At 36.4% G+C, this 27,979-nt stretch overlaps 1 protein-coding gene across 2 annotated transcripts; it reads right to left on the bottom strand.

The window, feature by feature from the left end:
* On the bottom strand, positions 1-27,914 carry bach2a (BTB and CNC homology 1, basic leucine zipper transcription factor 2a). Of its 2 annotated transcripts, none has more exons than XM_079852443.1 (5): positions 27,896-27,914; positions 13,134-13,387; positions 9,439-10,857; positions 2,041-2,247; positions 1-1,936 (listed from the first exon to the last, which is right to left on the bottom strand). In XM_079852443.1, exons 2-5 carry the CDS (start codon positions 13,371-13,373, stop codon positions 1,508-1,510), a joined length of 2,295 nt encoding a protein of 764 aa, XP_079708569.1. In that variant the 5' UTR covers positions 13,374-13,387; positions 27,896-27,914; the 3' UTR covers positions 1-1,507. The 2 variants fall into 2 exon arrangements, with proteins under 2 accessions (XP_079708569.1, XP_079708568.1); XM_079852442.1 differs by lacking the exon at positions 27,896-27,914 and adding an exon at positions 25,738-26,069.
* Between the last annotated feature and the right edge of the window lie 65 nt (positions 27,915-27,979).

The following is a 27,979-nucleotide window of genomic DNA, read 5'->3' as shown; positions in this document are numbered from 1 at the left end:
ATCTGGTAATTTGTAAACATTTTGAAGTCATATTTGAATTCTTGACAGTCAATTATTTGAGTGTCGTCGTTTATGGTGCACAAATGAACCCACATGACAATATGAGATTTTTTAAAGGCCAAATCTATTTGATTTTTGCCCAATACAGTCTTAAGCTAACACGTGACGTTCGATCAGATCGATCGATCATTTTTCGAACAAAATATAAAAAAAAAAATCACCTTTAATCATGTCTTATCTCTCATTAAAGTCATGCAGTTCACAATAATTTGAAGTAAATAGACTTAAAACATATACCCCATCTAACCTTTGAACTATAGTATTGTGACGATATAAATGCGAGTCACTTAAAGCAACAACAATGTAATGCAGCAATGAGATTTTTCCAACTGTTGTCACCTTAAGGCTTGAACTTTCACCTCATGTTATGAAATCAAACATGTAAAAGTGTTATAATTACACTGAATTGAAGGAGGGACTGTATGGGAATCTTTTAACGGTGAAAACATTAGGACCAGGAAAATAATTGAACACCTGGAGTGGAGTGTGGTTAAGTTTACACATTTGTTAACATTTACAAAATGATAAAGGTCCACCCCACTAAAAATATATAACCCAAACATAAGAGAGAAAAATAATATTGATTTGCTTTGATATCTGACAACAGTAAAAGGATAATGTGCGTAACGCCCTGAAGGAATCAAAACAGATCAGAGAGATCTAAATGTGAGCTGCCAAAATGTACAAGGTCAGAATGGTTAATTTATTAATGTTTGCTTTTACTAATGAGAGTTTTATATACAACAGACATCCCTTATCAAACATGTTAACAGTCTAGAAAACTGAGCTTCGAAAAAATCTGTAGAAAAACTCTGGACCGTATCAAATGGTGCTTCATCACAAAATATTTGAGGGGACAATCATATATAGGCAGCTAATCGTCAATCCTGACCGGATTGCTTTATGATCTATTCTGACATTTTGTAGAGAAAGAAAGAGATCAGATGTTCATTTCTCAGTGCTGAAAAACAGATTGCTTGGCTTCTTGCAAATTCAGGTGAGAAGCTGTTTAGTTTCTCTGTTATTCAATTTCGTTTTTTTCTTTATGCACATTAGGAATGCTTGAATGCACAATAGGTACAAACAACTTTCAAACACTCAATATTATATTTGCATATTCTGCTTGATTTGAAGTTGCCTTGCCACCAAAAACTAAGTTTGAAATTCCTGAGATAAATCTGAGAACTGTATATATGAATGAAAGGAAAGTAATATTAAAAAAAGAAATTATTTTAGCATCCTATACAATATGTATGAGAACACACCCATGTGCACACACAAGCAAAAACACATAAGGTGCACCATGAAAACAGAACATTTCCCTAAAAAGAAAAGAAAAAAAAGAAAAATATAAAACAACATTAGCAAAAAAGAAAATAAAAAAGTAACATTTACATGTATTGACCAAATACTCATGTTAAAAAGATAAAAATGCAGTTTACCAGACTCAGTTCCTCTCAGGGAGCTCTTCTGTCGTACACTTCACGGTCATTTCCTGGCAAAAATCAAATGTCACACTTGAGCTGCCCGTCTGGGAGGGTTCAGTGTCCTGGGGCGGCACAGCCTCTCGGTCCACTCTAAGGTGTGGGTGTGAAGGTTCAGCTATGGTATGACAGTCAGGGGACGACACCACGTTGCCATGTGAGGTGAGGGTGATGTCTATACTGGTGGGACTGGGAGAGATTCTAAAGTCTGTACCGGTTGAACCAGATAAAACTGGGTCTTGTTGTAGATTATACAGAGATAGAGACTGATCCGGACTCTGTTGTTCCTCCCTGCAGACCTCCTGAGACAGAAAGGAGAAGTTTTCCCACAGCTCCCCCATGCAGGTCTTCAAATGGCTACGTTCGGTTAGGAGCTTCTGTCTCTCGCAGACCTAATGGAGGAGAAGCACATGCGGTAATGAAGGTGGACAGAAAAATCTAGATTCTGGTGGTGTGCGCAAGCAAACACTGTAGGGTTGTTTCTGGTGTTGCCTACCAGTTTGTGAATCTCACGCTCCAGGTTCTGGATGCAGTCCAGCTTTCTTTTCCTGCAGCGCTGAGCTGCGACGCGGTTTTTACCTCGGCGTCTCATGTCGTGGATGAAGTCTAGCTGATCCGTGGTCAGTTTATGCATCTTTATCATCAGCTGAAAGTCGTTGCGTGGAAGCTCTGTGATCTGGTCGACTGAGAAAGGCAGTTTCACCTGCAAGTGTACAGAGCATTATAGTAAGATGCATTTATTGCAACATATGCTACTTAATATACAAGAAAAAGCAAATATAAACAAATTACAAAACACATCCTTTACAGAATATATGGTGCTTCACCACTAGATGACACTGCCATCTAACTTCTATGAAGTGTTTTTTTTATTTGTGTCCAGAGCACTGATAGTAAAGGCCTCGTCGACTAAAATGAGCAAACTTATCAATCTCAAATAGAAAACAAAAGTTTAGGAAGAAATTATCAGAGTATGAAGAATATCAGAATATATATTAGTTATTAGTAAAATTCTTGAAAGATTTTCACATAAATGCCATGTGACGATAAAATTATTCGATATCAGATGAGTCTTTGTGTCAAAATATTTGGTCTTTTACACATAATAAAGGATTTTAGGTACACTACCACTCAAAAGTTTCGGGGTCTGTTTCCACAAAAATATTAAGTAGCGCCACTGTTTTCAGCACTGATAATAAGAAGGAATGTCAGCATATTAACATATATAACTCTGCCGAGGGAGTCCGTCATAGTGTTCACCATGACGAATACTCCCTCTCTCTGCTGTGACCTTGTGCCACTGCTCAGTCTGTGTAAAATGGAGGTCTATATTTAACCACTCTACTACAGAGAGCTCTGTAATAAGGCTAGAATGACAGATTAGGCTTCCAGCAGCACAGGCATGTTTTCTCCTCTCCTTCTCTCTGAAGTCAGGTCATTTCTGGGAGAAGACACTCATACTGTGAAGTAGGGCTCATCTGTTAGCCAGTGAGGTGAAGCGGCCCATCATCAGATGGGAGCCTGGGGGCCGCTGCCCCACTTCTGTCTGGGGACCTGCAGCTGGGAGCTTTGAGTGAAGGGCAGAATAAAGACGGCTATAGAAAGATTGTTTCAGCAGAGATTTCTACACTATATTGGGCTGAAATTTTGCTTTTTGTTTTAACCTCATTTTCCTTTTATTTGTGACTAATAATAATAAAAAAAACATCAAATAGTAGCATGGTATTATCCGTGTTTTGGACATGTACTATAGTATTCTTACAATAATAAAATAGTTAACATTTATTGTTATTGGAAATTATAATAAATAATTTCCCAGTTAAAAAAAATCTAATAACACCCCAAACTTGATAAATTTACTTAAAAAGCAACACTCCTTAAGACATTAAGACTTGTTTTTAGAGAACATATGTTTATTTTGTCCTACTTGCGGATTATTTATTTATTTATTTTTTCATTTTATGATTGAAAATCAGAAAATTGTCCAAAAAGCTCACAAGATTGTATTGTCCAGAGGCCACAAATAAAGTGCAAAAGTGCACACAATGTTTTCGGGTTCAAACCTTCATCAGTGTTTCCAAGCATACACCTGCAGTCATTTACAAGCTTATTACCATAATCAATATAATATACCGGAATCTGACTTTATCCCATACTTTGGACATGAATGAGGAATTATCTCTCAATTGTTTTCTATAAATGTTGCAATGTGCATCTGTCGATTTACACAGTGAGATCTATAATAAAAATCATGCAACCGTTATGTATTTCAATGTCCAATTATGTGACTCGTGTATTCATATTATAAATGGTACTTTTTTCGTGATATTCAATAATGAAAACAAGAATATTTATGGTCATATCTTTAGAATTTTCAAAGTTTTGAATACAGTAGATGATTTTTATAATGTACAGTATATGTATGATTATGTAGGCTATTCATGTAATTATTTTTATATGGGTATATTGATTATGGTAATAAGCTTGTAAATGACCGCACCATGGAGAAACATGGCACTGATGAAGGGTTGAACCCGAAAAGGTTTTGCGCACCTTGCACTCTTCCTGCACCTTGCAATCTTCCTTGCACTTTATTTCTATCAAAAAAAAAAATCTATCTGCCAGTGCAGTAATTTATATATCTGTAAAATGTAATAAAATTAAGAATCTGCGATTTGTTGATTCTCTTTATTTAACTGATAAAAGTACAAAGGAAAAAAATTCCAATGTTTTCACTGGCCAATTTAATTGTATTTTGTACAACACACTCCAAAAAAGTTGGGACAGAGGTCAAATAAAAGTGAAAAGATTATAGAATATCCAAGTTAAACTGCTTTGAAACAGTCCACAATTAGCAGAAAAACTAGTAATAGGTGAAGGTAACGTGTTTTGGTATAAAATAAGCATCCACCAAAGACTCAGTGTTTGCATGCAAAGATGGGTCACTCACGGCTCACCACTTTGTGCCAAATATCAAGAGAGAATTGCCAAACAATTTAAAAATCACATTTCTCAATGCAAGATTGCAAAGTATTTAGGTCTTTCATCATCTACCATACATATTATTGTGAGAAGATTCAGGGAATCCAGAGAAATCTCAGTCCGAAAGGCAGGAAGCCTCTGTTGAATGTGCGTGCCGCACATTACATGAAAAACCATTGTCAAATAAAGCCACATGTGCTTGGGAGTACTTTGGAAAACTATTGCCACTTCATTAAGAAGTGCAACTCAAATCTCTGTTACGCAAGGAGAAACATCTGTTTAATGCAGAGATGCTGCCGAGTTCTCTGGGCCCGAGCTCTTCTCAGATGGTCTAAAAGACAGTGGAAATGTGTGCTGTGGTCAGATAAGTCCACGTTTCAACTTGTGTTTGGAAAAAAACGGACATCAAGTTCTCAGTCCCAAAGATGAAAGGGACCAACCTGACTTTCATCAGCGACTGATGCAAAAGCAAACATCTGTCATTATATGGGGATGCATCAGTGCAAACGGCATGTGAGACTTGCATATGTGTGAAGGTAACACTGATGTGGAGACATCTTTCCCGGGAAGCAAGACAATGCCAGGCCTCATTCTGCATGTGCTACAACAGAGTGGTTTCTAGACACTCTACACCCTAGAAGGGATGTGCTTGACTGCCAGCCTGCAGTCCAGATCTGTCTCCTATTGAAAATGTATGATCAGACAACAATGACCACGGACTGTTGAGCAGCTGTCTTATATCAGGCAAGATTGGGCAAAACATCCTCATTCAAAACTGCAACAATTAGTATCCTCAATTGATAAACATTTAAGAAGTGTAATTGAAGGAAAGGTGATGTGACACGGCGGTAAACGTGCCTCTGTCCCAACTTTTTTGGAGTCTGTTGCAGCCATCAAAATAAAATAAAAATTGGGAGAAGAAATAGTCAATTTTATAGTTACCAAATACCTGCACAATGTATATCTGATATGAATAAAATACATTGTCAATCTATATCTGTTTGATGCGCTGAACGTTCTAATCTCATCGGTGAGATTTAATTACTTTATTCATTCCTTGAAATCAGTAATCTGATTATGTAACTTGCAGTACTTGTATATCTTATTCAGTTTGGCTTTAAGTAAATTTATCTTGTTTTATAGATTTTTGGGAATGCAGAAACTTGGCACATTAATATAGAACTAATTGTTGGTCACAGCTGTGAATATACAGTATCAGCCATTTTGCAGTGGCTTAGAAAGGTCATCCAATAAGATTGTAGAATCTGAAGCTATCAGTTTCATAATGCTGCTGTGTAAATATCTGGGATATATCTGAGAATCCCATAAAAATGCATTATCTCTGTAGTCACTTGTAAACTGACAAATTGGGTCCTCAAAAATCAAACGAGATTTGAATGAGACAGCAAATTATCATACACAGATTCTTGAACTGGCAATGTGTCAGTGTTGTCAGGAGGAGGAACAATTATGTCATTGAGACCTAAGGAACAAGAATGGCTCAGAGCTTATTGCCATGGCAACCCTCCAGTGTTTGCCAAGTTCCTGCAGGTTTATTCTCAATCTCAGAAGCTGGGGAATCATGTGGGAATGTTTTGCAATGATTACATTTTTCGTATTTATTCATGAAGATTTTGCTTTTTAATGGGATTAAGAATTAGATTTGCATTTGTGCCTATCAAAAGCTCAAATGTCGACAGCAAGTGCGCTAACCACTGCAACAAGGTTGCATAATTTTGGGGAATGAAAAAAAAAAATCTAATTGCGTTATTTCTGATAAAAATTGTGATTGCAATATTACAAACATTAAATATATTTGGTTTTATTTTGATTAATTGTGCTACTACACCGCAAGTTTTAATTTCTATTTATTGTTAATTATTTGGAAAACAGAATCAACAAAGGGATTCTGGCAAAAGTGACACCACTAATTTCCTCAATTATCTCAAAACCAATTCTAATGACCCCTGAAATATGTGCTTTGGGTTCCTGTAAGTTTATCATTATCAGGTTATCACACTAAAATTATTGGCATTTGTAAAGTTCTTGTAAGAGGTTTAGTAGCATTTTACTGGAAGAACATAGAAGGTCTATCCATTGATCAATGGTTGAAAGATCTGTCACATTGTATTGCATTGGAAAGAATAACCTACCGTATATGGGCCATTCTACAGAATTGGTGCAAACTGCTGTCCCTCATCCAAAAAACACATTTGAAAAGCATTTAATTATTAAAATCTTAGATGTTTACTAAGATCCTTCAATTATCTATTGAAACCCACAATAATATTTAAGATATCAGTAAGCTTTATATATATAAAATCATAATTTATGGGCTACTTTCAATTAGGAGGTGGCTGTCCCAAACCCTAACCCCTAAATTTCAACTTGTGAAAATGATATTGAATAATTTTTTGCAAATTTTTCCATTCTTGTTTTAAAAAAAATATTTTTGTTTTTTTTAAAAAAATGAAGTTAAAAAAAATATTTATTTTATATTTTATTTTTAAATCATGAAACTTTATCTAAAAAAACATGTCCCGCATTTTCATGTCACTACCAAAACAGTGAATGTTGTAGTCCATTGGCTGAGACTGATTTTAACCACACTCCTACATTTTTGATCAGGAAATATTCCTGTGTCCCTCTCTCTCATGTGCTATATGGTGAGTAGATTGATCCCATCATTTTGAGGTAAATGTGTTCTAAAGTCTAAAAATCTGTGTGTAACTTTAAGGAATGTCACTACCAAACTCATTTTTTCTGCTATTGAGTATTTTTTTTGGGATGTTATTCCATAAAATTTAGTTGTTATATGTGTTCAACTGTTCTGACCAGTGATGGCTAACCATGTGCTGATTAGCATCTTCGAGCTAGGCTCAAAAGTTATCTAAAATTGTCACTACCAAAACAGTCACAACCGAAACATTTTCTTGAAGTTTCGGTTGTGACATTGTTTTGGTAGTGACAAAAGGGAACACATAATCCTTTATTTGGAGGAATAAACTACATTTTAGTACAGTTATGCAAATAATTACTACTGTAGTATGTTTTAGTAGTGTTTTAGTATGCAATATTCTGTTAAAATTCTGTAATGTGATGAGGTTACAATTACTTAAGGTTGCAGTCCATGATACTAGCTTAGGTGTAAGGTTGTTGTCAGTAATGTTAATTTCTATGATTAACTTGGCAAGGAGAATGACATAAAACACCAACATGCCTAAAAAAAATAGAAAAACTACAACAGAGAGACAGAGAGAATACAAACAAAGGTTGAGGGAAGACCCAGTGAAGTACGAGGAATACTTAAGGAAAGAAAATGAAAGAAATAAGAAACGAAGGGAAGAAGGAAAGTTGAAGAGTATCAGTGAATTATCTGACAGGGAGCAAAGACATGTCAGAAAAGCATGGAGGAAAAGACAGAAAAGACACAGGATGATGGTGAAAAGACAAAAAGAGATGGAGACATTTTGCAGGGCTTCCACACCACCTAGCACTTCCAGTGAGGGTGATCAGACACCAGTACACACACACACACACACACACACACACACACACACACACACACAGTTCAGTGGTTCTGGAGATTTATCTGAATGAGGAAAATTATTCTGAAATTAATGTATTATGTAAACACACACACACACACACAGAGTTCAGTGGTTCTGGAGATTTATCTGAATGACTCATAAACAAAATGTTGAAAATGTGAAAATAAAACAAAGTGGTTCTGAGTCTACATTGTAAGTTGTTGTTTTTTTAGGAAGAAAAATCTATGAGCATACCTCTTCTCACTTGCACCTCAAGACCAAAGTATAGAATAGCTCGAGGTGTTCTTATAAGATATTTACTGTCAGATGTGTGTCTGCTATATGTACTGACTGCATATGTGCATCATAGTTATTTATTTATATTAACATAAAATGTGGACAGTCTGATTCAGCCATGGCAAACTAATTATTGTGGTCACTACCAAAACATTACTGTCACTACCAAAAATGTGCAGTCACTACCGTAACATGGGATGTTTTGTCAAAAATAAAGTATATTGAATTATCAACTAAGATGTTATGATAGTGTTTGGTTCAATGCATATTAATACTAATGAATCCTTAACTTTGAAATCAGTACGATAAACTTTATGCCTTCTACAAAGAAAGATTGGGTTCAAAATACAACAAATCTCATAAATCACACTTAAAATATTATTAAAATTATAATCTTTATTGATTTAACCAGTAAAAATATTTTTTAAAAATAGAAAAAATATATATTTATAAGGTAGATGTAAACAAAATCTTAATAGGTCATTATAAGCCTTCTTAATAAATTATTTAATATTGTGTTTCGGTAGTGACAAATTTGGGGAGAAGGAAAATATTCCAGCATTTTCTGAAAATACAATATGAGAATTAACTGCACAATTACTAGAAAAGCATACCTTGGATATTATACAATTTGCATACATGCAAAATTTGTGGGAAAAAACAAAAAAATTTCAAGATGTTTCCAACTCTGACTTTGCACCAATTCTGTAGAATGGCCCATATAAAGGGCAAACTAAGACTACCATAAAATGTGGGATCTTATTTTACATTTTCTGGAAAAAAACAAAAATCAACACAGGCAATATTAGATACCGCTCACTCCACTGATTGATATGTGTATATATGTTGTGCTTTTGTATTTGAAAATATGTGGATATGTCTGTCTTAGCCTTTGTATAATAACTTCTTTACCTGTGTAATTGATTTTTTGGATGCTGAGGGTGGGTGGAGAGAGTAGTTAAAATATAAAATTTATTTTCTTCGGATATTTTCTTGTTAGCCTCCAAGTTTTCCAATAAAAATATGTTATAAATAAAAAAAAGAATCAATGAAGTGAAACAAATTTTTCCGAAGCGTATACCAACCTCTTGACTGCGCTCTTTGGTGGGAAACAATTCGCTATCTCCATCAGAAAAAGATCCAGATTCATCACTGGAATTAGTGTCATAAGACTTCTCGCACTTGATCTTTGGTGTCCCCGACGTGCTATGCTCCCGGTGTTCGAGCGCCAGGCATCGCGCCATGGTGGAACAAGGAGAGGTAGAGAGCTCAAACTGGGGCAGGCTGGAGGGAGATCCTCCACTGCCATCCTCAGCGTAGGAGTAGGAAGAGCAAGAGCTGGAGGTTCTGATGTGAATTTCGGCACGAGACGAGCGGGGGCACATTTTAATGGGCACAGGACAGCTGCTCTTTAGGTGCCGGCGGTAGGGCAACGGGGGCTCTTGGGAGACAGAAGTAGGGGACAGTGTTTGGGAGCAGGGGAATGACTGGCTGGAACCTGCCCATAGGTCTTCCGGGGTTTCCTGTCCCAAACAGCTCTCACCCGGATAAGAGTGCGCAGGTGCCACCAGATGGTGGGAGGTCCGAGAGGAAAAGATGACGCTTTTTCGGTCACTCTCCTGTTCAGCTTCCTGCGAACAGATCCTCTCGAAGGAAAACGACACCCCATCAGTTAAATTCTCAGCCTTCTTTGAAGACATCACATCAAGTCCCCCAACAAAAGCCTGATAATTCTTTTGGAAGTCACCCGGAGCAACTTCTTGTTCTCGAAACGGAGGGGTTTTGCTGGCAGGTTGCAGATCAGTGGTAAGATAATGATTAGAAGAAGTGACTTCCTTTTTAACAAGGGAGCGTAGGCACACTGGTGAACTTTTGCTCACAGGCAATTCAGTGGGTGTTGAACTAAGTTGCCTTCCTTCAAACTCCATTTCCATGTCCATCTCTATCTCACAACCTTTACCCCTACCCAGACCATCCTGCTCCAACTCACACAATTCTAGTGGTACACAGACTTCTCCACTGGCTGGCTCTGCCTTAACCTTTGACAGATCCAGGCCCCGGGCATTGCTGCTGGTGACGGTATCCTGCAAGGAGCCAAGAAAGCTTGAGGTACTGCTGTGTGAGGAGGTGGTTGAGTTGTGCTTAGCATGAACCTGATGGTACTTTCTATATTTGGGATAACGAGGGAGGTCGAAGGTTGGAAGATGGAGGTTGTCGGTGACTTTCAATTGCTCAGTTTCAGGGTGCAGCCTTGATCCGAACAGTGGAGGTTTGGAGTCACTCGGTCGCACGTTTCCGTCCTCTGATGGGGGACTCTGGCTGGTGTGCATGCCTTCAACCTCACCTTTCATCTGGGCCTGTAGGAAGTGGAAGCAGGAGTCTTCGAGGTTGTGCATCCCCAGGAATTCTGCACAGCACATGACATCCTGGATGTTGTCCCTGTTGAGTAGCAGCTTGGCTGTGTAAGCAAACTGCAACAACGGGGCAAAGCCTTTCTCCGTGATCTATAGAAAGAAAACAATACAATATTTCATGGTCCTCAGTAGTATTTTAATCAAAAGAGCCACTTTTGTAACATTTTATTTGTTCCCCAAAGACCACTTATATTGTTACTCAAGGTTTCCACACATTCTTCACCCTCTTTATGATCCCTAGAATTACAAAATGCTGTTTTACCTTTAAGACCTTAAAGTATTAGTGATGCAATGTTATTTCTAATTAATGGCAGACATATTTTTTAATACTACATTGTCTAAAACAATACATTAAAAAAAGAACACAAAAATCTAAAATGATTTTAAATGCAAACATGAACTTCGTCATCATAACATTCTAATGTACAGTATGAAAAATAGAAGTTTATTTTGAGATTTGCAAAAGATTATATTTAACTGTTATTAAATTATCATTTTGAACAATTAAGTGAGTGTTGGATGTGTTGGAGTGTAATGTAAAATGAGCATACACAAATTAATATTGATTAATATTTATAGACAACCACACAAAAGTGTGAAGTCAGTAAGTTTTTGAAAGAAGTCTCTTATGGATGCATTTATTTGATGACAAATACAGTTAAAAAGTAGTATTGTGAAATATCATTACGATTTAAAATAAATGTTTTCTATCTTTTATATATTAAAATGTAATTTATTCCGGTGTAACTTTTCAATATAAATAATAAAAAAAATCGTAAAACTTTTGAACGGTGAAAAATGATTTTTGCAACTGAAACCCGCATTTAAAAAAGTGTAAGGAAGGAAACCCCTTTTATGAACCCCATGATATCTTCTTTATTTTCAGAAAGGCTACACAGTCAAAAGGCATGTTTTGACCACAAATGACCAAAAATGCTTATCCTCAAATCAAATTTAAAAAATAGCAACTGTGTCTATAAAGTGTGTGAGCTTCCTATCAAGGTCTTACAAGCTTTATGTCATGTAATAAAATGAAGTGAACCGCATAGTGTCAGGAACAAAAATAAATCGCCCTTCTCATCACTTTCAATCACACTATCGCTCTCGCAGGTATCCACGAATGCTCCGGGCAGCGATACTACATCAAGAACATCATCTTTAAAATAGAAAGTCATCCTGCTGAAAATACAACTCCCCCAGACATTCAGTCAGTCCTCCCAGAGCTGCTAATAAATAGAAAGGCTTGGGGGGGGGGGGGGGGGGGGGGGGGCTGGGGGGGGGGGGGGGTATGGGGAGAAATGCTGAGCATTCTGTAGATCTATTTTCAGCTGGCATCAGCAGCTGCCGCCTGCAGAAGCATGTCTTTATGGAAGCCAAGCGCCATATGAGACTCCTTTAATGTTATAACCAGCAATCCTAATGAGGGCAGCAGGCAGGGACGCATGTACACACACACACACACACACACACACACAAAGCAGAAAGCAAAGACTCCACACTATAAAGCAAGAGAGCAGCAGCTCAGCATGACTCTGAGGAGAGAATGAGATATGAAGCCAATTTCCTGGTCATTACAGAATACAATTTGACATTAAGTGTTTTGAAGATGAACGATAATTAATATATAAGTAGAGGCAAATGGAGGCCCTTCTGACATATCTGGGATATGTCAGTACAAGTTTGAGCTTTTGAAATCGCAAAGCACCTAAAGTATACAACACAGAGAATCGACCATGAATAAATCATACTTTATCAAGCACAGTGAAGTTCGGAGAGGGAACTCTGCTAACACTCCTGGCAAACACAACAACATAAGCAATTATATCAACTCAAAGCTGCAGATGATGAAACATGTTTTCTCCACTGACACATTCCTGCCAGACTGCTCCATCTCTCAGTAATAAAACACTTGTTGTTGAAACACAACATTCCTAAAAGAGAAATCTTTTAATCAAAATTACAGGAAAAACAGAAATATTGTGAAATATTATTACATTTATTATTTTAATATATTTTGAAATGTAATTTATTCCTGTGATGCAAAGCTGAATTTTCAGCATTCATTAGTAGCCTACTCCAGTCTCTAGTATCAAATTATCCTTCAGAAATCATTCTAATATGCTGATTTAGTGTTCATAAGAATATTTCTATTACTATTCATAAGAATATTACTACTCTCAATGTTGCACTGCTTAATTTTCTTGTGGGGTTTTTCTTTTCAAGATTCTTTGATGAGTAGAAAGCTTCTTTACAAAAAATTAAAAAACGTGAGGTTTGTGAGGTTTTCAGTGCAGGTCATTTAGGTATATCCTTGCTGGCTGTTAATGTATTCTGATTTTGTACCTCTGCCAAATGAGGACACTCACCTTCTGTGGCAGGTTGATGACCGGCTCATGTTCGGTCTGGCCCCTGAGCAGCAGGGAGAAATACTGGCTACAAGCTGCCAGCACTGCCTTGTGGGCACGGATCTCCCTCCCCTCCACCAGTACTGTCACATCACACAGGACGTCCTGCTTCCGCTGTTCATTCAGGCACAGGAGGATGTTGGCACAATGCACCGTCGACTCATACACATACATGGGAGCTTCAGGCTTCTCCGTAGACATCCCTTGCTCAGAGCCTGGGGACCAAAGCAAATCGACAAAATGGGTTACACGACTTCTTCACATTATTCAGGTTTCAAAAATTATTAATTGCAAGTTTGACGAAAGCTACTGCAAGGGAGTAATGCATAACACAAACATTTAAATAATTATATCACAATTGCTGATGCAAGTGCACAGATATGTCTCAATTCAAGCTGATGACCAATTAGCAGCATGTGTCAGCTCCAAAAGTGGACTGATAATTAGAACTTTAATATGTGATTTCCCAAAGTAACAAGACAGCTAGTAGAGTTTCAAAGAGGCCGTAGTTGCACATAAACAGCAAATGTTTTAACAAGGGCAATGGTCTCAAAAATAATGACAGAATATGTCAAACAAGCACACTGAAGCTCATAAATAAGGATAGATAATTACTTTACAGGGCAGTTGCTACATATAGAAAGCCAAAAATGTGTTGCCAACTGTAAAAAAAATTTAAGTGTATAATAGGGTATATGGGTAGCCATCTCAAGGGAGTCTAATGATGGCTCTGCATGGCCATATAATGGCAAAAGCATATGAGCCTATTTTGCAAGACCAGGTTGCAATAGTGGTAGCCTCTGTTGCACTATTCCTGCTGGTCCCATTTTTAAGATGATAACATTGCCATTGCTTAAAAAAAAAAAAAAGTTTCATTCACACCAACTTGACGTCAAATGTCTTCTGTGGCCTCCAAAATAATCGGATCCAAACATCATTAAGTGAAAATCATTTATGGGAAATTTCGAAGAGTAGTAATTTTATGTATCAACATAAAAGTCTTTACCGTCACTTTTTCTAAACAAGTGTGTATTTCTTTCAACATCAATAACAAAGAAATCTTACTGTCCCAAACCTTTAATTATATTTATATATAAAATACTTTCAGTATTAATTATGATTATATGGTGAGCATAAACCTTTTGATGATGGTTAGAAACCCAAAATGAAAACACGGATAACACAAAATTTGTGTTACATTAAAATTACATGTAAAGAATGTTACATTAGTTAAATATGTTCAACTAATCCAAATAATAAACTTGGATTGCAGATTAATACATATACATTTATATTGTGAAATTATATTGTACTATTTATTTTATTTTCTAAGCGAAAGCTAATCTATAAGTAAGATTAAACTCTGTAAAAAAATATTGGTGGTTTAGCCAAACTTAAAAAAGTAAGTAACCTGGTTGCCTTAAATTTTGAAATTGAAATAAAAAAAATTTAGTTAGTACAATGGAGATTGGTTTAATCAACAGAAACTCTAAATATTGTTATCTGAGCCACATAAATTATCTACGTTGATTTGACAAAATATTTTTTTTACAATAAATCATGAATATTTATATTTTTTTACAGTGTACGAGAATTTCAACAACATTATTTGATAAGCAGTCATGTCATAATTGAGAATATTTACAGTCAGCCTGTTAATAATGCAAAATAAACCCCTTGAGGATGATAGAAGACCTGATCCAGATTGATTTAGCGATTCTACAAAACTAGATATGGTTTCTCTCTGTTATCCCACTTTATGCAGTTCGTATTGAAAAGTTGAAAGGAGGAACTAGAAAGGGGGATATTCCAATTATTTTGAACCAGTCTAGTGAAGATGAGCTGTTGAATAGCATTTGCTCACTCTAACACAGCATTTTTCACAGCATATTTCTGCATCTTGGCTTTGGTAATCTCAACATCAGCTTGTGAATCATTAACACATTTCCCAATAAATCACATACAGAGCCACATACAGAGAAAAATGTCTGATAGCAGCTGTCATTCGCTTGCTCTGCCCACACTAATGAGATATCAACACCATGTCAATTCATTCAGATGCCGCTCTGAAAAAGAAAAATACCATGCAAATAAACACAGGGAATTACAGCATGTTTCATCATCGACATAGATGCATGACTATGTCAGACAACCATGACTATAATACAGATGAGTGTTTTCACAATGGAGCTCAAGGTGCATTGTTATTGCTGCACAAACAGTACAATGAAATATGTTATCAAAAGACAACTCTTAGAAAAGTGATCCACTGTAAACTCATTCAAGTGCAAAACTAGGCGTAATGGTCGCTGTGGAAACAGACCATTGTGGTCTCTACTACAGAACTAGCCTATTCCCTTTCTATTCCTCCAGACTGAATGGAAATATAATTAGAAAAAAGCCCCTAATTCCCCGACCTAGATCCACTGCCCAAACCAATATGGCTTTATATTATGGAGTAATAATTTATTTGATGGAAAATACTGTCATGTAGCCTACACACTTAATTAGATAAAATGTAGATAGAAATCGGGGCGCGGGAAGTAGGGATGTGGTAGCAAATTTCATTTACAATTATTCATTTTTAGCATTTCGTAAAAAGTGGGCTATTAAAAAAAAGTGTTATTCATGTGTTAAATTATGTTTTTTAAAACACACGCGCAGAGTGTGGCGTCATATTGTCTGTCTGTAGAAAGAATTTGTCCGCACTACTCCTGAGCGCAAGTCCACCGACAGTCTTGTGTAAGATTTTTTGTGTTCATTTCTATTTCCTGTTGCTGTGCAGGCTCTTTTAGTTTAAACTGTTCAATAACCCTTTTATTTAAAGGCTTAGTTTATGTCCCGTAAACCGGTCCGTTGCATTATGATTGAATCAATTCAGTAGGCTAATGTCAAAAATGTGATGTGCAGTCAAATGTCCGGGTGTGTGTAGCTATGCTGTTTAAATGAGTGTTCTCACCGATACACTTCGCAGAGTTTTGGCGAGTTTTATAGACTTGATATGGTTTCTCAAAAGTGGTGACCCATAAAAAAAAAAACAGCACCCCCCAACCTAAAACATCTTCCCACGCCCTTGTATAAAATGTAAAAATTGGAATAAATAAGCAGAATTTATTACATACAGACTTTAGACATTTATTTACAGCACAATTATTTTCAAAAACTTCATTTCAAATTTTCTGAAGAAAATGCGAGTGGAGTAACATGCCACCATAATGTTAGTGTGTTCTGAGTGTTTTTAAGCACATTGCTTTGTTGTTTCTAGGGTATTCCTTTGTGTTTGCTTATTGGTTCAAGTCAAAAGAACTCACAAGTATCTCTGATATTCTGAGACATATGGCGCAGATTCCTATAGGGCTGTCAATGTTAACACGTTAATGTGATTCCTTAATTAAAATAATTTAACGCAAATAATGAAGCACACGAAACTGCGTCATTAACGTAATTTACCTCATGCAGTTAGAAGATATTGGAAGTCGTGAGTTTATCACACTGAGCATCTAAAATGGCGTGGTAAAACCGTGGTAGGCAGACATTTCTATTCTAACCCCTTAACCCGACTTCGCTTCGGTTTCACTCCGGTAAAGTTTTTAGTCCAATTATCCAGTAAGCAAATACATTCAAACAATCAGTCCAAAACAGCGCTAATTTAAAGAAAAACAGGCTTATTTAATCAGTGATGGCAGAGAAAACAGTGACTTGACGGACAGTTTTCAGTGAATTATTCATTCCAGTGAGTGTTAGCTTTAAAACACGAGCTCTGTGATATTCTGTAGGCTACAATGTACAAATTCAGGACAATGTTTTTATCTATTATGTGTATGTTGCTGTGTTTTGTAATTCTGAATAGATCCGTGTACTGTAGCACTATAGGCATATAATGCAGTCAGGTCAACGCGGTTGGTTTAGTTTTTTTTTTAGGCATTTCCATGTGGTCCTGTGTTCAGTATTGCAACTTGACATGTCTAAAACGTAAACAAACTCTGATAAAAGCTCTACTTCAACATAAGTTTATGAAAAAGTTAATCGCCCGCCAGACAAAACAGTAAGTCCGATTACTTGCAATGTGTTTTAGTGTTTCTAATTTAAACTCAACAAAATTAAGTTCAAGAAAAGAAGTCCATTAGATCCCACATGTAAAAACATTAAATAATTGATTACACAGCACAAACGCGGTGACCCCATTTTCCACACAATCACCAAGACATTAATTAAAAAGTACATATAATTCAAGGCCTCCTACTTCAGGGGGTAATATGGCCGTTATGACCACCAAGAGAAGCCTGGCCTAATTTCATACTGACCTGATTACAGCAGCTCTTCTTTCAGTTCCAACCACCGAAGAGCTTTCTGAGAATAATATGAGTGCCGTCTTGTAAAAATAAAAGCGAGATGGTGAGATAGTTTACCATGCGGAAAAAAGAGAAACTATGAGTCAACAACTTTAATATGATTAAATGTTCTTTAGAAACGTGTATCCAAAGCAAGTTACTGTACAACTTGACTAATGAATTTCCATGACAGTTATTGGATAGGATTCTCTACGCCTGTCCAATGCTCTTGTGCTGAGAACAGTTGATGAATACTTGAGCATATTCTCGTAAAATATATAGGCTAACCGCTATCTGCAGATTCCATGAGCTCATGGTTTCTGTAGCAGGACGTGGCAGGTTGCAGGAGCAGCGATGCAGTGCTGCCTGCTGGCTGATGCTTTTAAACCTGCAGGTCAGTAGAGAAAACCACACAGAACCAAGCAGAATGACACAACACACCTCCGATAAGAGCTCATCTTGGGGGGATTTTCCAGTAGGAGATTCAACAATGACATCATTAGTTTCAACAATGAACTATTGTGCTCAAAATAAGGTTAGCTGTCTCTCTTTCAGAGGGTCACTGTCATATTCACAAGCCTGGATAAAGGAAGTGAACAAATGGTGTTTGAAAGAATGGATCTCATTGAAAAAATGCAAGCTATTTTTTGGTACTCCGTGGGAAATGTCCCACAATGCATTCACGATTGCGTTCACATCTACCCTGCTTCAGGTCCCGATGCAAGTTGGACACAAAATGGCAATGAAAAGTCCTTATAGTCAATATGGAGTGAGTAAATACACTTGTGCCAGTTCACATAGGCCTATTTAAATAAACTACAGTTATGCAAAATATAGTTGTTCATTGAAAGGAAAAGAGGTGTTAGCTAAAGAGCTGAAATATCACTCCTCAAGTCAATGAGGGCATTCCTAAGCAGGCTTTCCAGTGCAAAGATAGGGGGTGACTCAATGCCAGAGTATTTTGGGCACAGGTTGCTGAAACAGAGCTTGAATGAATCATGATTTCTCAGATTGAAGTGAGAAGTGACTCATAACTGTCTTTAATATGGGCAGAGGCAACCGTGACACAAAAACACAGCAAGCAAACTATAAATATACACAGAAGCTCACAGTGAGGTGCATAAACATACTTCAGTACAAGCAGTACATTATACAATCAGCAGATGGTCATGAGCTAGGCATTAAAACATTATTTTAAACTAAAGTAATGAGTGCGTGCATTACATTAAATTTACCATAAATAAGGGGTGTTAGGCACACAGATTAACTGCTAACAGTTTACAATGGCTTCAAATGTGATTTATACAATTAAAACAGAGTCAGAACTAATTATTTAGAAAGAGATATATCAATATATTTAAGAACTTAGTCAATATTCAATAGCAATGTATGTGCTGTTAAATGGCATAAAAGGGTTAATGCCATCATAATCACTTCAACCATCCAACCAAAAAAAAAAAAAAAAAAAAAATTCCAAGCAAAGTATATTGAAAATGTCTAAATGCAATATGTTAAACACAATAAAAACTCTACTACATTTATATAGATCTATAAACTTTTGTTCAAAGATTTTATGTTTTTGAAAATGTTTTCATAAAAAGAAGTATTAAATGCTCACCAAGGCTGCATTTATTTGATCAATGTTAATATATTTTATTTAAAATGTAGGTATTGCTTATCATCAAAACAGTTGTGCTGCTCAATATTTTTGTGTCAATACCAATACATTTTTTTAAAAGAATCTTTGATGAATAGAAAGTTCAAAAGAACAGCATTTTTTTATCCATTTAGTAGTCAAAAAAGTATTCATACTTCATACATATTAATTTTTCTCTTGAACTTATCTACACTATGAGCAATGCTTGACAACACAACAAAACTACCGATACACTGTATTGAACACAGCTGCCTAAACTGTGCTTTAGCAGTTTGACTTCACACTACTTTATTGTAACTGGAGCATGCTAGTTTTGTCACGTCATGTCACTCGCATATAGATGGCATGTCAGCATGACCAAGTCCTGGACATCCTTTCAAAACAGATGGTAATTGAAGCCAGCATGAGAGGCAGTACCCATCTGAGGGTGACTGATGGTTCAGCCAGCAGGTTGCACCTGATTTGCTCACTACAGTAAAATATCATACATTTCAGAAGAATATCACACAAGTACTATGGCTTCAAATAGCTCGAAAGAAATGATTAACCATCTATAGGAAACATTGAAAAGCTTTGAAGATTTAATGTGGCTGTGATCTCACAAACTGATCGTGAAACATCAAAAAGGAGGAATTGGGAAAAAAGCAAACGCTGAAAGGTTTGAGCGCTCATTAAAATGTCCTCATGTTCTACAAATCTGACGAGGAACATAAACACACATTTGAAGACAGTTTACTACTTTTTATCCATGTAAGACAACAAACATTGAGATAATTTAATACAATTATTTTTTAGATAAAATCAGTTTCTGTACCAATTAATGACGTGACAAGGCAAAATGTTTGCAAGAACGATATTATGAACCATGTTAAGTAGTGTCCTGAAATGGTATTTTGATTTATTTCCTTTTTTTCTTTTTTTTCGTATTGTCATGCTTTTGTCACTAATTGGGCAAAACTATTTGATTAATTAAGGTCTTAATTCATGAGAAATTCCCTGTTGTAATTACAATATCGGAAGCATTCCCGTTTCCTGGACTCAATTATGCTCCTTAAACTGCAGAAAGCAATATTACAATGACATTTAGAATCACCGCCCTGAAGTTGAGCTGAAGTCCACTGTTGTCATTTCAATAGATCTTTCCTAAATAAAGCACAAGTATATCAATCCACTGGGAATGACCTTTCTTTCCTGTCACTTCATTTTCTAGGATGTCGTCTTCTCCTCTCTTATTTCAGCTGAACCACTGACATCACATCTCGCCTGAGGTACGTCTCAGTCTGCAGAGAGAGCATAACTGGACCACTCACTTTAAGTCAGTCAAAGCAAAATAAAGCAACAAAAGAGGTAACAAAATTCAGTGAAATCCAGGATATTCATGATCAAATTACACATTATGAAATGGATAGTTCCGGTCCTGGAAGTTGATTTTTCAATACAGTTACATTGTGCTGCACATAACGAACGATGTTCTTTAGCTGTGACTACATTCACAATACAGTATAGCATCTTGTACCTTAACTGAACTACTATAATAAAAACTATGAGAACGGTATGAACCGCACATGTCATAGAGAGCACGACCAAAGAGTTTATGAGGTTAAATGCAACCCACATGTCATACTGAAACCCATGAATGTTGTTTACTGCTTACTATGCAGCTGGTTTCCTGCATTCATATTCAGCTGTGTTACTTTTACCTAAGTCAGCTGATGACCTACTTCAAACAGAGGATAAGAGTCACAACTCCTCTTTCATCTGTCAAAGCGGAAGATTCCGGTAAAATACAAAAAAACGCAGCAGTAAGCATCGTGACACTTATATTCAAAGGAATAATAGAGATGAGATGGGGGTGTAGCTGGAGATTTGTGCTTGCTACTTCAGCATGAATGCATCTGGAGGCTATACATTTGGATTTGCAGACTGAAGCTGCAATGGCTGAGATATGCATAATTTCATAAAATGCTCGGTAACACATAGAACCGTCTTGGGAATCTTTTGTCAAATATGCAAAAAAATCTCGTAAAGAAATGTTACTCTACCGACTATTATTCTGCACCACTAAAATGTCACTCTTGCAGTATTTTAAGAAAATGAATATACTCCTTAAACATTCCATTAAATCACTCAATATTAAATACACTAAACAAAATTATAAACTCAACACTTTTGTTTTAACACTTATGTGAGTGCGCGCGTGCGCACTCATTGGGATAATTGTAAACGCGCAAACACAGACAGAAAAGACATGCCATCGTGGAAATAAGATAAATAACACATTACTTAAGGGCTATTTAGTTTGTTTAATAAAATAACAAATTGTAATCTGGCGCTATAAAGAAAATCAAATCAAATTTACTTGACCTTCGCCCCCCTATTATATAATGGTAGGGGAAACACTGCATCCACCTCACAGGTGTGGCATATCAAGATGCTGATTAGACAGCATGATTATTAGGCCTAGTCCACACGGACATGGGTATTTTTATAACCGGAGTTTTTCCTCCTGCGTTTTAAAAAAAAATCCCGTCCACACATGCTCGGTTTAAAAGAAATCTCTGCCTACATGAAAATGCAAAAAACACGCTATCAAACGCTGTCAAGAGCATGCCACACCAGCAGGCGGCGATCGTTAAGCCACGTTGGCCAATCAGAAGCCTGAATCAGAAGCAAAAACCCCGGTTTTACTGTCTACACGACAACACTGCAACCGGCGTTTCTGAAAATCCTCACCCTGGCAGGGGTTTTCAAAAATGTGCGGTTTCAGTGACCTGATACTGCGTTTCCGTGTGGATGAACGGCCGAACCGCGTAAAAAAAGTCACGGTTATAAAAATACCCGTGTCCATGTGGACAAGGCCTTACACAGGTGTCCCTTAGGCTGTCCACAATAAAAGGCCACAAGGCTACTCTAAAATGTGCAGTTTTATCACACAGCACAATGCCACAGATGTTGCAAGTTTTGAGGGAGCGTGCAATTGGCATGCTGACTGCAGGAATGTGCATCAGGGGTGCATTAGGGAATGATTAGAATTATGCGCAATACTCACAATCGTACCCCACACCGTAATTCGAGCCATGGGATTCCTCAATCAATTCATTAGAAAAGAATGCCTGTTATCCCATTCATTTATTGTAAAAATTGTATAGGGTCGCTATTGACCCGAGGTGTGTAACAGTGCAAGTATATATTTTCTGCACAACAATAATTGAATCTTTGATGACTGAATAAGTGCAATCCACCTTTATTCCACAAGGTGGCAATGTCTGATACACAATGATGAAGTGATTTTTCACTAATTGTTACTGCAGGCAGAAAACAAAAGAATAGAAAGTATAATCAGCAAAGCTTGAAATGGCTCAGTGATTTACTGCAGAACAAGTACTGAACAAAATCAATTATTAGTGTCACTGTCACTTAATGGTGGATCTGGTGAAGAAGCAGTCAGTGATCAAAATATTAATTTTGAAGATGTTGAAAATGATAGTTTTGAGAATATGTTTGTCATTGAGAATATGTTTGAGATGGCGAATCTGAGTCAGATGCTGAATGTATTGGGAAATCTTTCTTTTTTTTTTTTTTTTTTTTTGGGGCGGAATAGTTCTGAGTTTTGAAAGTGGAAATGTGACATTTTGCCGGTTCAGTATCAGTAACAACATTTCCCATATTATTACTTGACCACAAAGGGAATCTCCTAATGGCCCCATTAGCTGTATTTGTATTCTCTTGGATTGAGTCAATCTCTCAGACTAACACTATAGCTGTCCAACAGGAAGTTAATCAGTACTCAATGAGTTCAACAAGTCCACACAGTTAATAAATGACAGCTGTGGCCAAGTGCATTCCAGCTCTGTTTCTTTCACCCTTTGCTCCGTATGAGCATTAGAGGCATTAATATTATCATATCATGACCTGGCACTTCATTATTAGCGGTGTGAACTGCTTTAATCACAATATGTTTGGGTACAGAAGGGGCTTACAAATGACTTAGCAATATTGTGGTGAAAATTCCACATGCAATCAGCCGAACTGAAACTAAATGAGCAAAAACAAAACTCTGAACACATCATTCAGTGAGTGGTTTGATGGTGCAGAGATTGAATGAAATTGACATGCACACACAGTAGTGTGTTTGTTAATTCAAAGCGATCAGACAAAACGGGCTAAAACTTCTCACAGACATACATTGAAAGAGGGCGGTTTTGAATTGGGCTAACCATCCCATAAAACAACCACGCAGAAACCCTATAGCAGCCACAAAAAAAACAATGAGAACACTTGTAACTGTATAGCAAGTCATTTCGGGTATGATTATTTCATCTCAAAACTAAATATGTTGCATCTGAGATGCTGATCTGTGTACAGCTCTTAAATTGAGAAATATTGCAGCTTTCACTGCTGAATACTAAAGGTCACGTATATGGTGACTCAAGCACTTCATGACACAGAACCGGAATTCTGTTTGCTTTATCAGACTATTACAGAAGCAGTTTTCAGTCAGTCAATGAAGAAACATCTGTTATGTTGCAAACACAAACAGAAGACAAGCATCTGTTTCTCAACCAGTGATAAGCGACAAACCCGCAACTGCTGACAAAACAGGTGCTTTCATCAGAAGAACAAACTGCTGTTACATGACTCAGGAGATGTTTCTGCATAGTCAAAAGTGAAGACGAGGCATTAATTAGGCTGTGGCCATTGATATTTTCTGTCTAAACACTTTTTAGATTGTAAATGGGAATTGCAAAGGTTTTGGAGGGAAAAAAATCAGGAAGAACACTAAAATAGATCCAAGTCCTATAAGCTAGATCTTTGCTGTCATAAATATCCTGAAAGCACAGAACATCAGTGATAATTGGTACTGATGTGTAGTTGAATCTCATTATCACTTTAAAACCAAGATTCCTCATCATTACCACACTAAGGTCACAGCTCTAAATAAAGATGTAGGTAAGTGTCAGAGAGATAGTGCTATCCTATGCAAATCTAAGTTAAAAGGTAAAGGTGTTAAATCTATCTAATGAATCTGAATATTTCTTTCCACAACGAACACAGGAAATTAGCTACTCTCTTTTCTTCGCCACAAAGACCTGTGAACATCTCATCTCACAGGATGTAAACCATAAACCCACAAACACTTCATCCACCCAAAATCGAATCTCATACCCTCCCTGCTTAATCAAAAACACATCAAATCTGGGTCTATGCGGTGCAACGCAATTGGTTTCATATGAAATAATGGATGAGATAAAGATGATATTTCAGAAGAGATTCTGTAGCATACGGGTTTTAAAACTGGTGCAGTTCAAAATATAGTAATAAGAAAGCAACAAACATAAGCTTGTTTCGGCAGGCTGATAGTTTCATAAAGCCACCAACCAAGGCCCTTGCACACTTCTTCTTTCAGTAAAAGTACAACATAATGATGCAATACCTAATTTTTTTTAATGTAGTTTCATCATCCCCACAATTAAAAAAGTATTTAAGTATAAGTTGTCTATAAATTATAAAGTATAAGAAACTTTAAGGAACAATCAAATCTATAATTTCTTGCTTTACTTTCGCATTTGAATTACTTGGTTATCAGTTGATCTTTACTCCCCCTCCCAACCAAACCCTTAACACCTCTATTTAAAGACATGACAATTTCTAGATAATTTAATGGTTTGAGAAACGTCAACATTAGTCCAATTTTAAATACAGCAAAGTTAAAACGGAGTAACCACACAAACACTGTGCAAAAAAGTTCTTTGACTTAATTTTGATTTATCTGATATACATTTATAAATAGAATAGATAGATAGATACTATTATAGTTTTTATTTATATTTTAAATTAGTTTTTATTGTTATACATTCTGTTGTAATTTTAGTTAATGTCCTGTTATTGAGTATTTTGTCATTTTTATTCTTTTTTTTTAAAATGTCTATATAGCTGTAGGCCTATTAGTTTTTACTTCAGTTTTAGTTGTTTTAGTACATCAAGTTAAACAAAATGAAAATTAGAAGTCTTGCCTTGGAAACTAGCTGAAATAAAATATGATATATTTTTATATTGCATTTTATTTCAGTTAACGTTCATTTTATTGCAAGCAAGGTAATGTTTTTTTTATGGTTTTAGTTAGCTATAATAACCCTGGCTGTGATAAATACAACATTTTGCCTTTGCATGACTGCATTAATAGATAGATAAATAGATAGACAGATACTGTAGATAGATAGATAGATAGATAGATAGATAGATAGATAGATAGATAGATGTGAACACACAAAATGGTATTAAATGTGGTCTTGCTGAATCACAGTTTCCTTTTGTCTCAGTCAGTCAGAGTGCAATCGGTCCAACCCATAGTTGTGCCTGCTGCCATCCATCTAATAGTGACTAACCGCAGCACGAACCTCCAGACCTAAAAATGTCAGTGCAGCTCCTTTGACTCACTGTACGGTCCGAAAACGTTGACGTAAGCTTTCTCGCTGTGCTGAGACATTGCCTCTTCTGGTACCACAATCAACTCACTCTTATCGACAAGACGCTCACACCAAAACAGACATAAGCTGTAAAGAGCAGGTTCACTTACCTAAACTTTCAGTCGTACCTGCACGAAGATATTCTGCAAGCCGCTTTCACATGGTCTCTTTCTTCGCGCTTCGTTAACAGCTGAAGGAGCGAGCGTGCACGGTTTCTTTGAAGCAGGAGGAATGGTGTGTTCACTGTCTCAGTCTATGTTGGATTACATTTGAGACCGCGTGCTTTTGCTTTGCTCTTTGCTGATTGTGGCATTTCCAGCACGCGCCTCCTCTAAATTGCTACATTGTTGACATTGGGGCGATGACGTCATGGCGATGCGCCCATGGTAAAGAGATAAAATATGGCACGAGCCATTCAGTTTTTCTACAATTTGTGAATCTAACTAACATCTTCACATCATACCTGTAAATTAATCACCCTCTGAAGTGCCACATATACTGCGGATAGGTGTATAACGCATTCGGCGAGTTAATGATTTCACAGATAATGGGATTTTGACACCTCATGCAGGCAGCATTGACTTAAAACACTCTAGAACACATTGCATTGTGACTTCCTTGAATGTATATATATATATATATATATATTAGGGCTGTCAAAAGATTAATCGCGATTAATCGTGTGTGTGTACTGTGTATAATTATTTTGTATATATAAATACACACACATGCATGTATATATTTAAGAAATATTTGCATACATATACTGTATATATATTTATATAGTTTATATTATATATAAATATAATTTTTCTTTTTTCTTAAATATATACATGCATGTGTGTGTATTTATACATACAAATTTAATTATACACAGTACACACGCATATATTATTAAAAACAAACTTTTATTTTGGATGCGATTAATCGCGATTAATCTTTTGACAGCAAATATATATATATTTGCAACTTATTGTTTATTGTCGCAGTAGCCTGATAAATCATTATTACCTGTATGCACTCAGTCTGAGACAATAACATTGTATTCACGTTTTTAAAGAAAGTACAATTGTAACAGCCTATATGGTAACAAAAATTGTAAAAGTTGAATTGCAACCACAGTTCAGGTTATTTAAATAGTCAATTTGTATGGTGGTTGTATTTAGATTAGAGCAAGAGTAAGCATAACAGCACTTAATCTCACTGTACCCCAAAGGAGCTGGCAAGCAATTATATGAATTATCTGGTTGTTGCAGACGGCTCTTGCTTCTCCTTTGATTCTGATCCAAACGAGCCATAATTTCACTGTTAGGTTCAAAAATAACTGTGACAGATTCTCAAAGGCGCAGAGTGGCACTGACATCAAAGTCCTCTTTATCACGGAAAATGGAGACCTTAAGATGCGAAACATGCCTCAGCTCTGCATCCATCCTCACAAAGCATCAGTGGAACCTGTCATAGTGTGCATGGTACACTTGGGAAATGATTGCTTTCTAGTTTTGTTTGAGTCACTGAAGTCATTTCAAACACCAGGGGATTGATTGTGATTTCTACAGCAGCTCAGTATTGATGTTGGAGAATATATACAGTCTAAAATCTACATCCAATAAGCTAGATTTAAAAGTGGAAATTGTGAATGCATGTATTGTGCCTTTAATTTGAATTGTGCAGACCCAGACCCAAATTTTATTTTATTTAATTGATGCAATATTGTGAAAATTCACCAAAAAATGTAATTTCTGTCAGCATTTTACTAATCCTCATCCAAACCTGTATTAGTTTATGAGATATTGTAAAGAATGTTGGTAACCAGACAGTTGGCGTTAAGCCATTTCTTAACAACAGAAGAAAGAAACTCATACAGGCTTGAAACAACTTGAGGGTGAGTAAATGATGACATAATTTTAATTTTTTTAATTAAGAATGCAGCCTCGTCGTTACTCCTGTTTACCCACTTTATTTTAATGCAAACAGCGCCCCCTCATGGCTACGATTGAAAATGCGATTAGCTTGAAATTTCAAACCAAAATATAAATTAAAAAAAAAAAAATCTTCTGTTTAGGGCTAAAACCACAACCCTTTATTACTATATACATTTGTAAACCCTATTATTCACTACGTGAATAATACATTCATATTACTTTTAAGTTGCAAAAGGACTTTTTTATTTTGAAAACGCGAAACACCGGCAGAGGAAAGGAAATTTGAACTTAGCTGATCCAAACTGAAACAGACAGCGAGTGTGTGAGACGATGAATTACTATCAACGTCCGTCTGACAGCTGCCATCGCAATCCGGGTTGATTTTCACAGCTCTCCAGCCAACGCATTTACGAATGCTACTATGGAGAAG

This window comes from Squalius cephalus (genome assembly GCF_949319135.1).
Source record: "Squalius cephalus genome assembly, chromosome: 20".
NCBI lineage: Eukaryota > Metazoa > Chordata > Actinopteri > Cypriniformes > Leuciscidae > Squalius > Squalius cephalus.
This window is presented reverse-complemented; position numbering and strand designations above follow the sequence as displayed.

Excerpts from the sequence above, each read along its gene's own strand:
- bach2a (XM_079852443.1), bottom strand. The coding sequence starts at position 13,373 with ATGTCTACGGAGAAGCCTGAAGCTCCCATGTATGTGTATGAGTCGACG. Across the intron at positions 10,858-13,133 it reads TCATCAACCTGCCACAGAAG|ATCACGGAGAAAGGCTTTGC; the intron begins GTGAGTGTCCTC and ends TTCTTTCTATAG. Across the intron at positions 2,248-9,438 it reads CCAAAGAGCGCAGTCAAGAG|GTGAAACTGCCTTTCTCAGT; the intron begins GTTGGTATACGC and ends GTACACTTGCAG.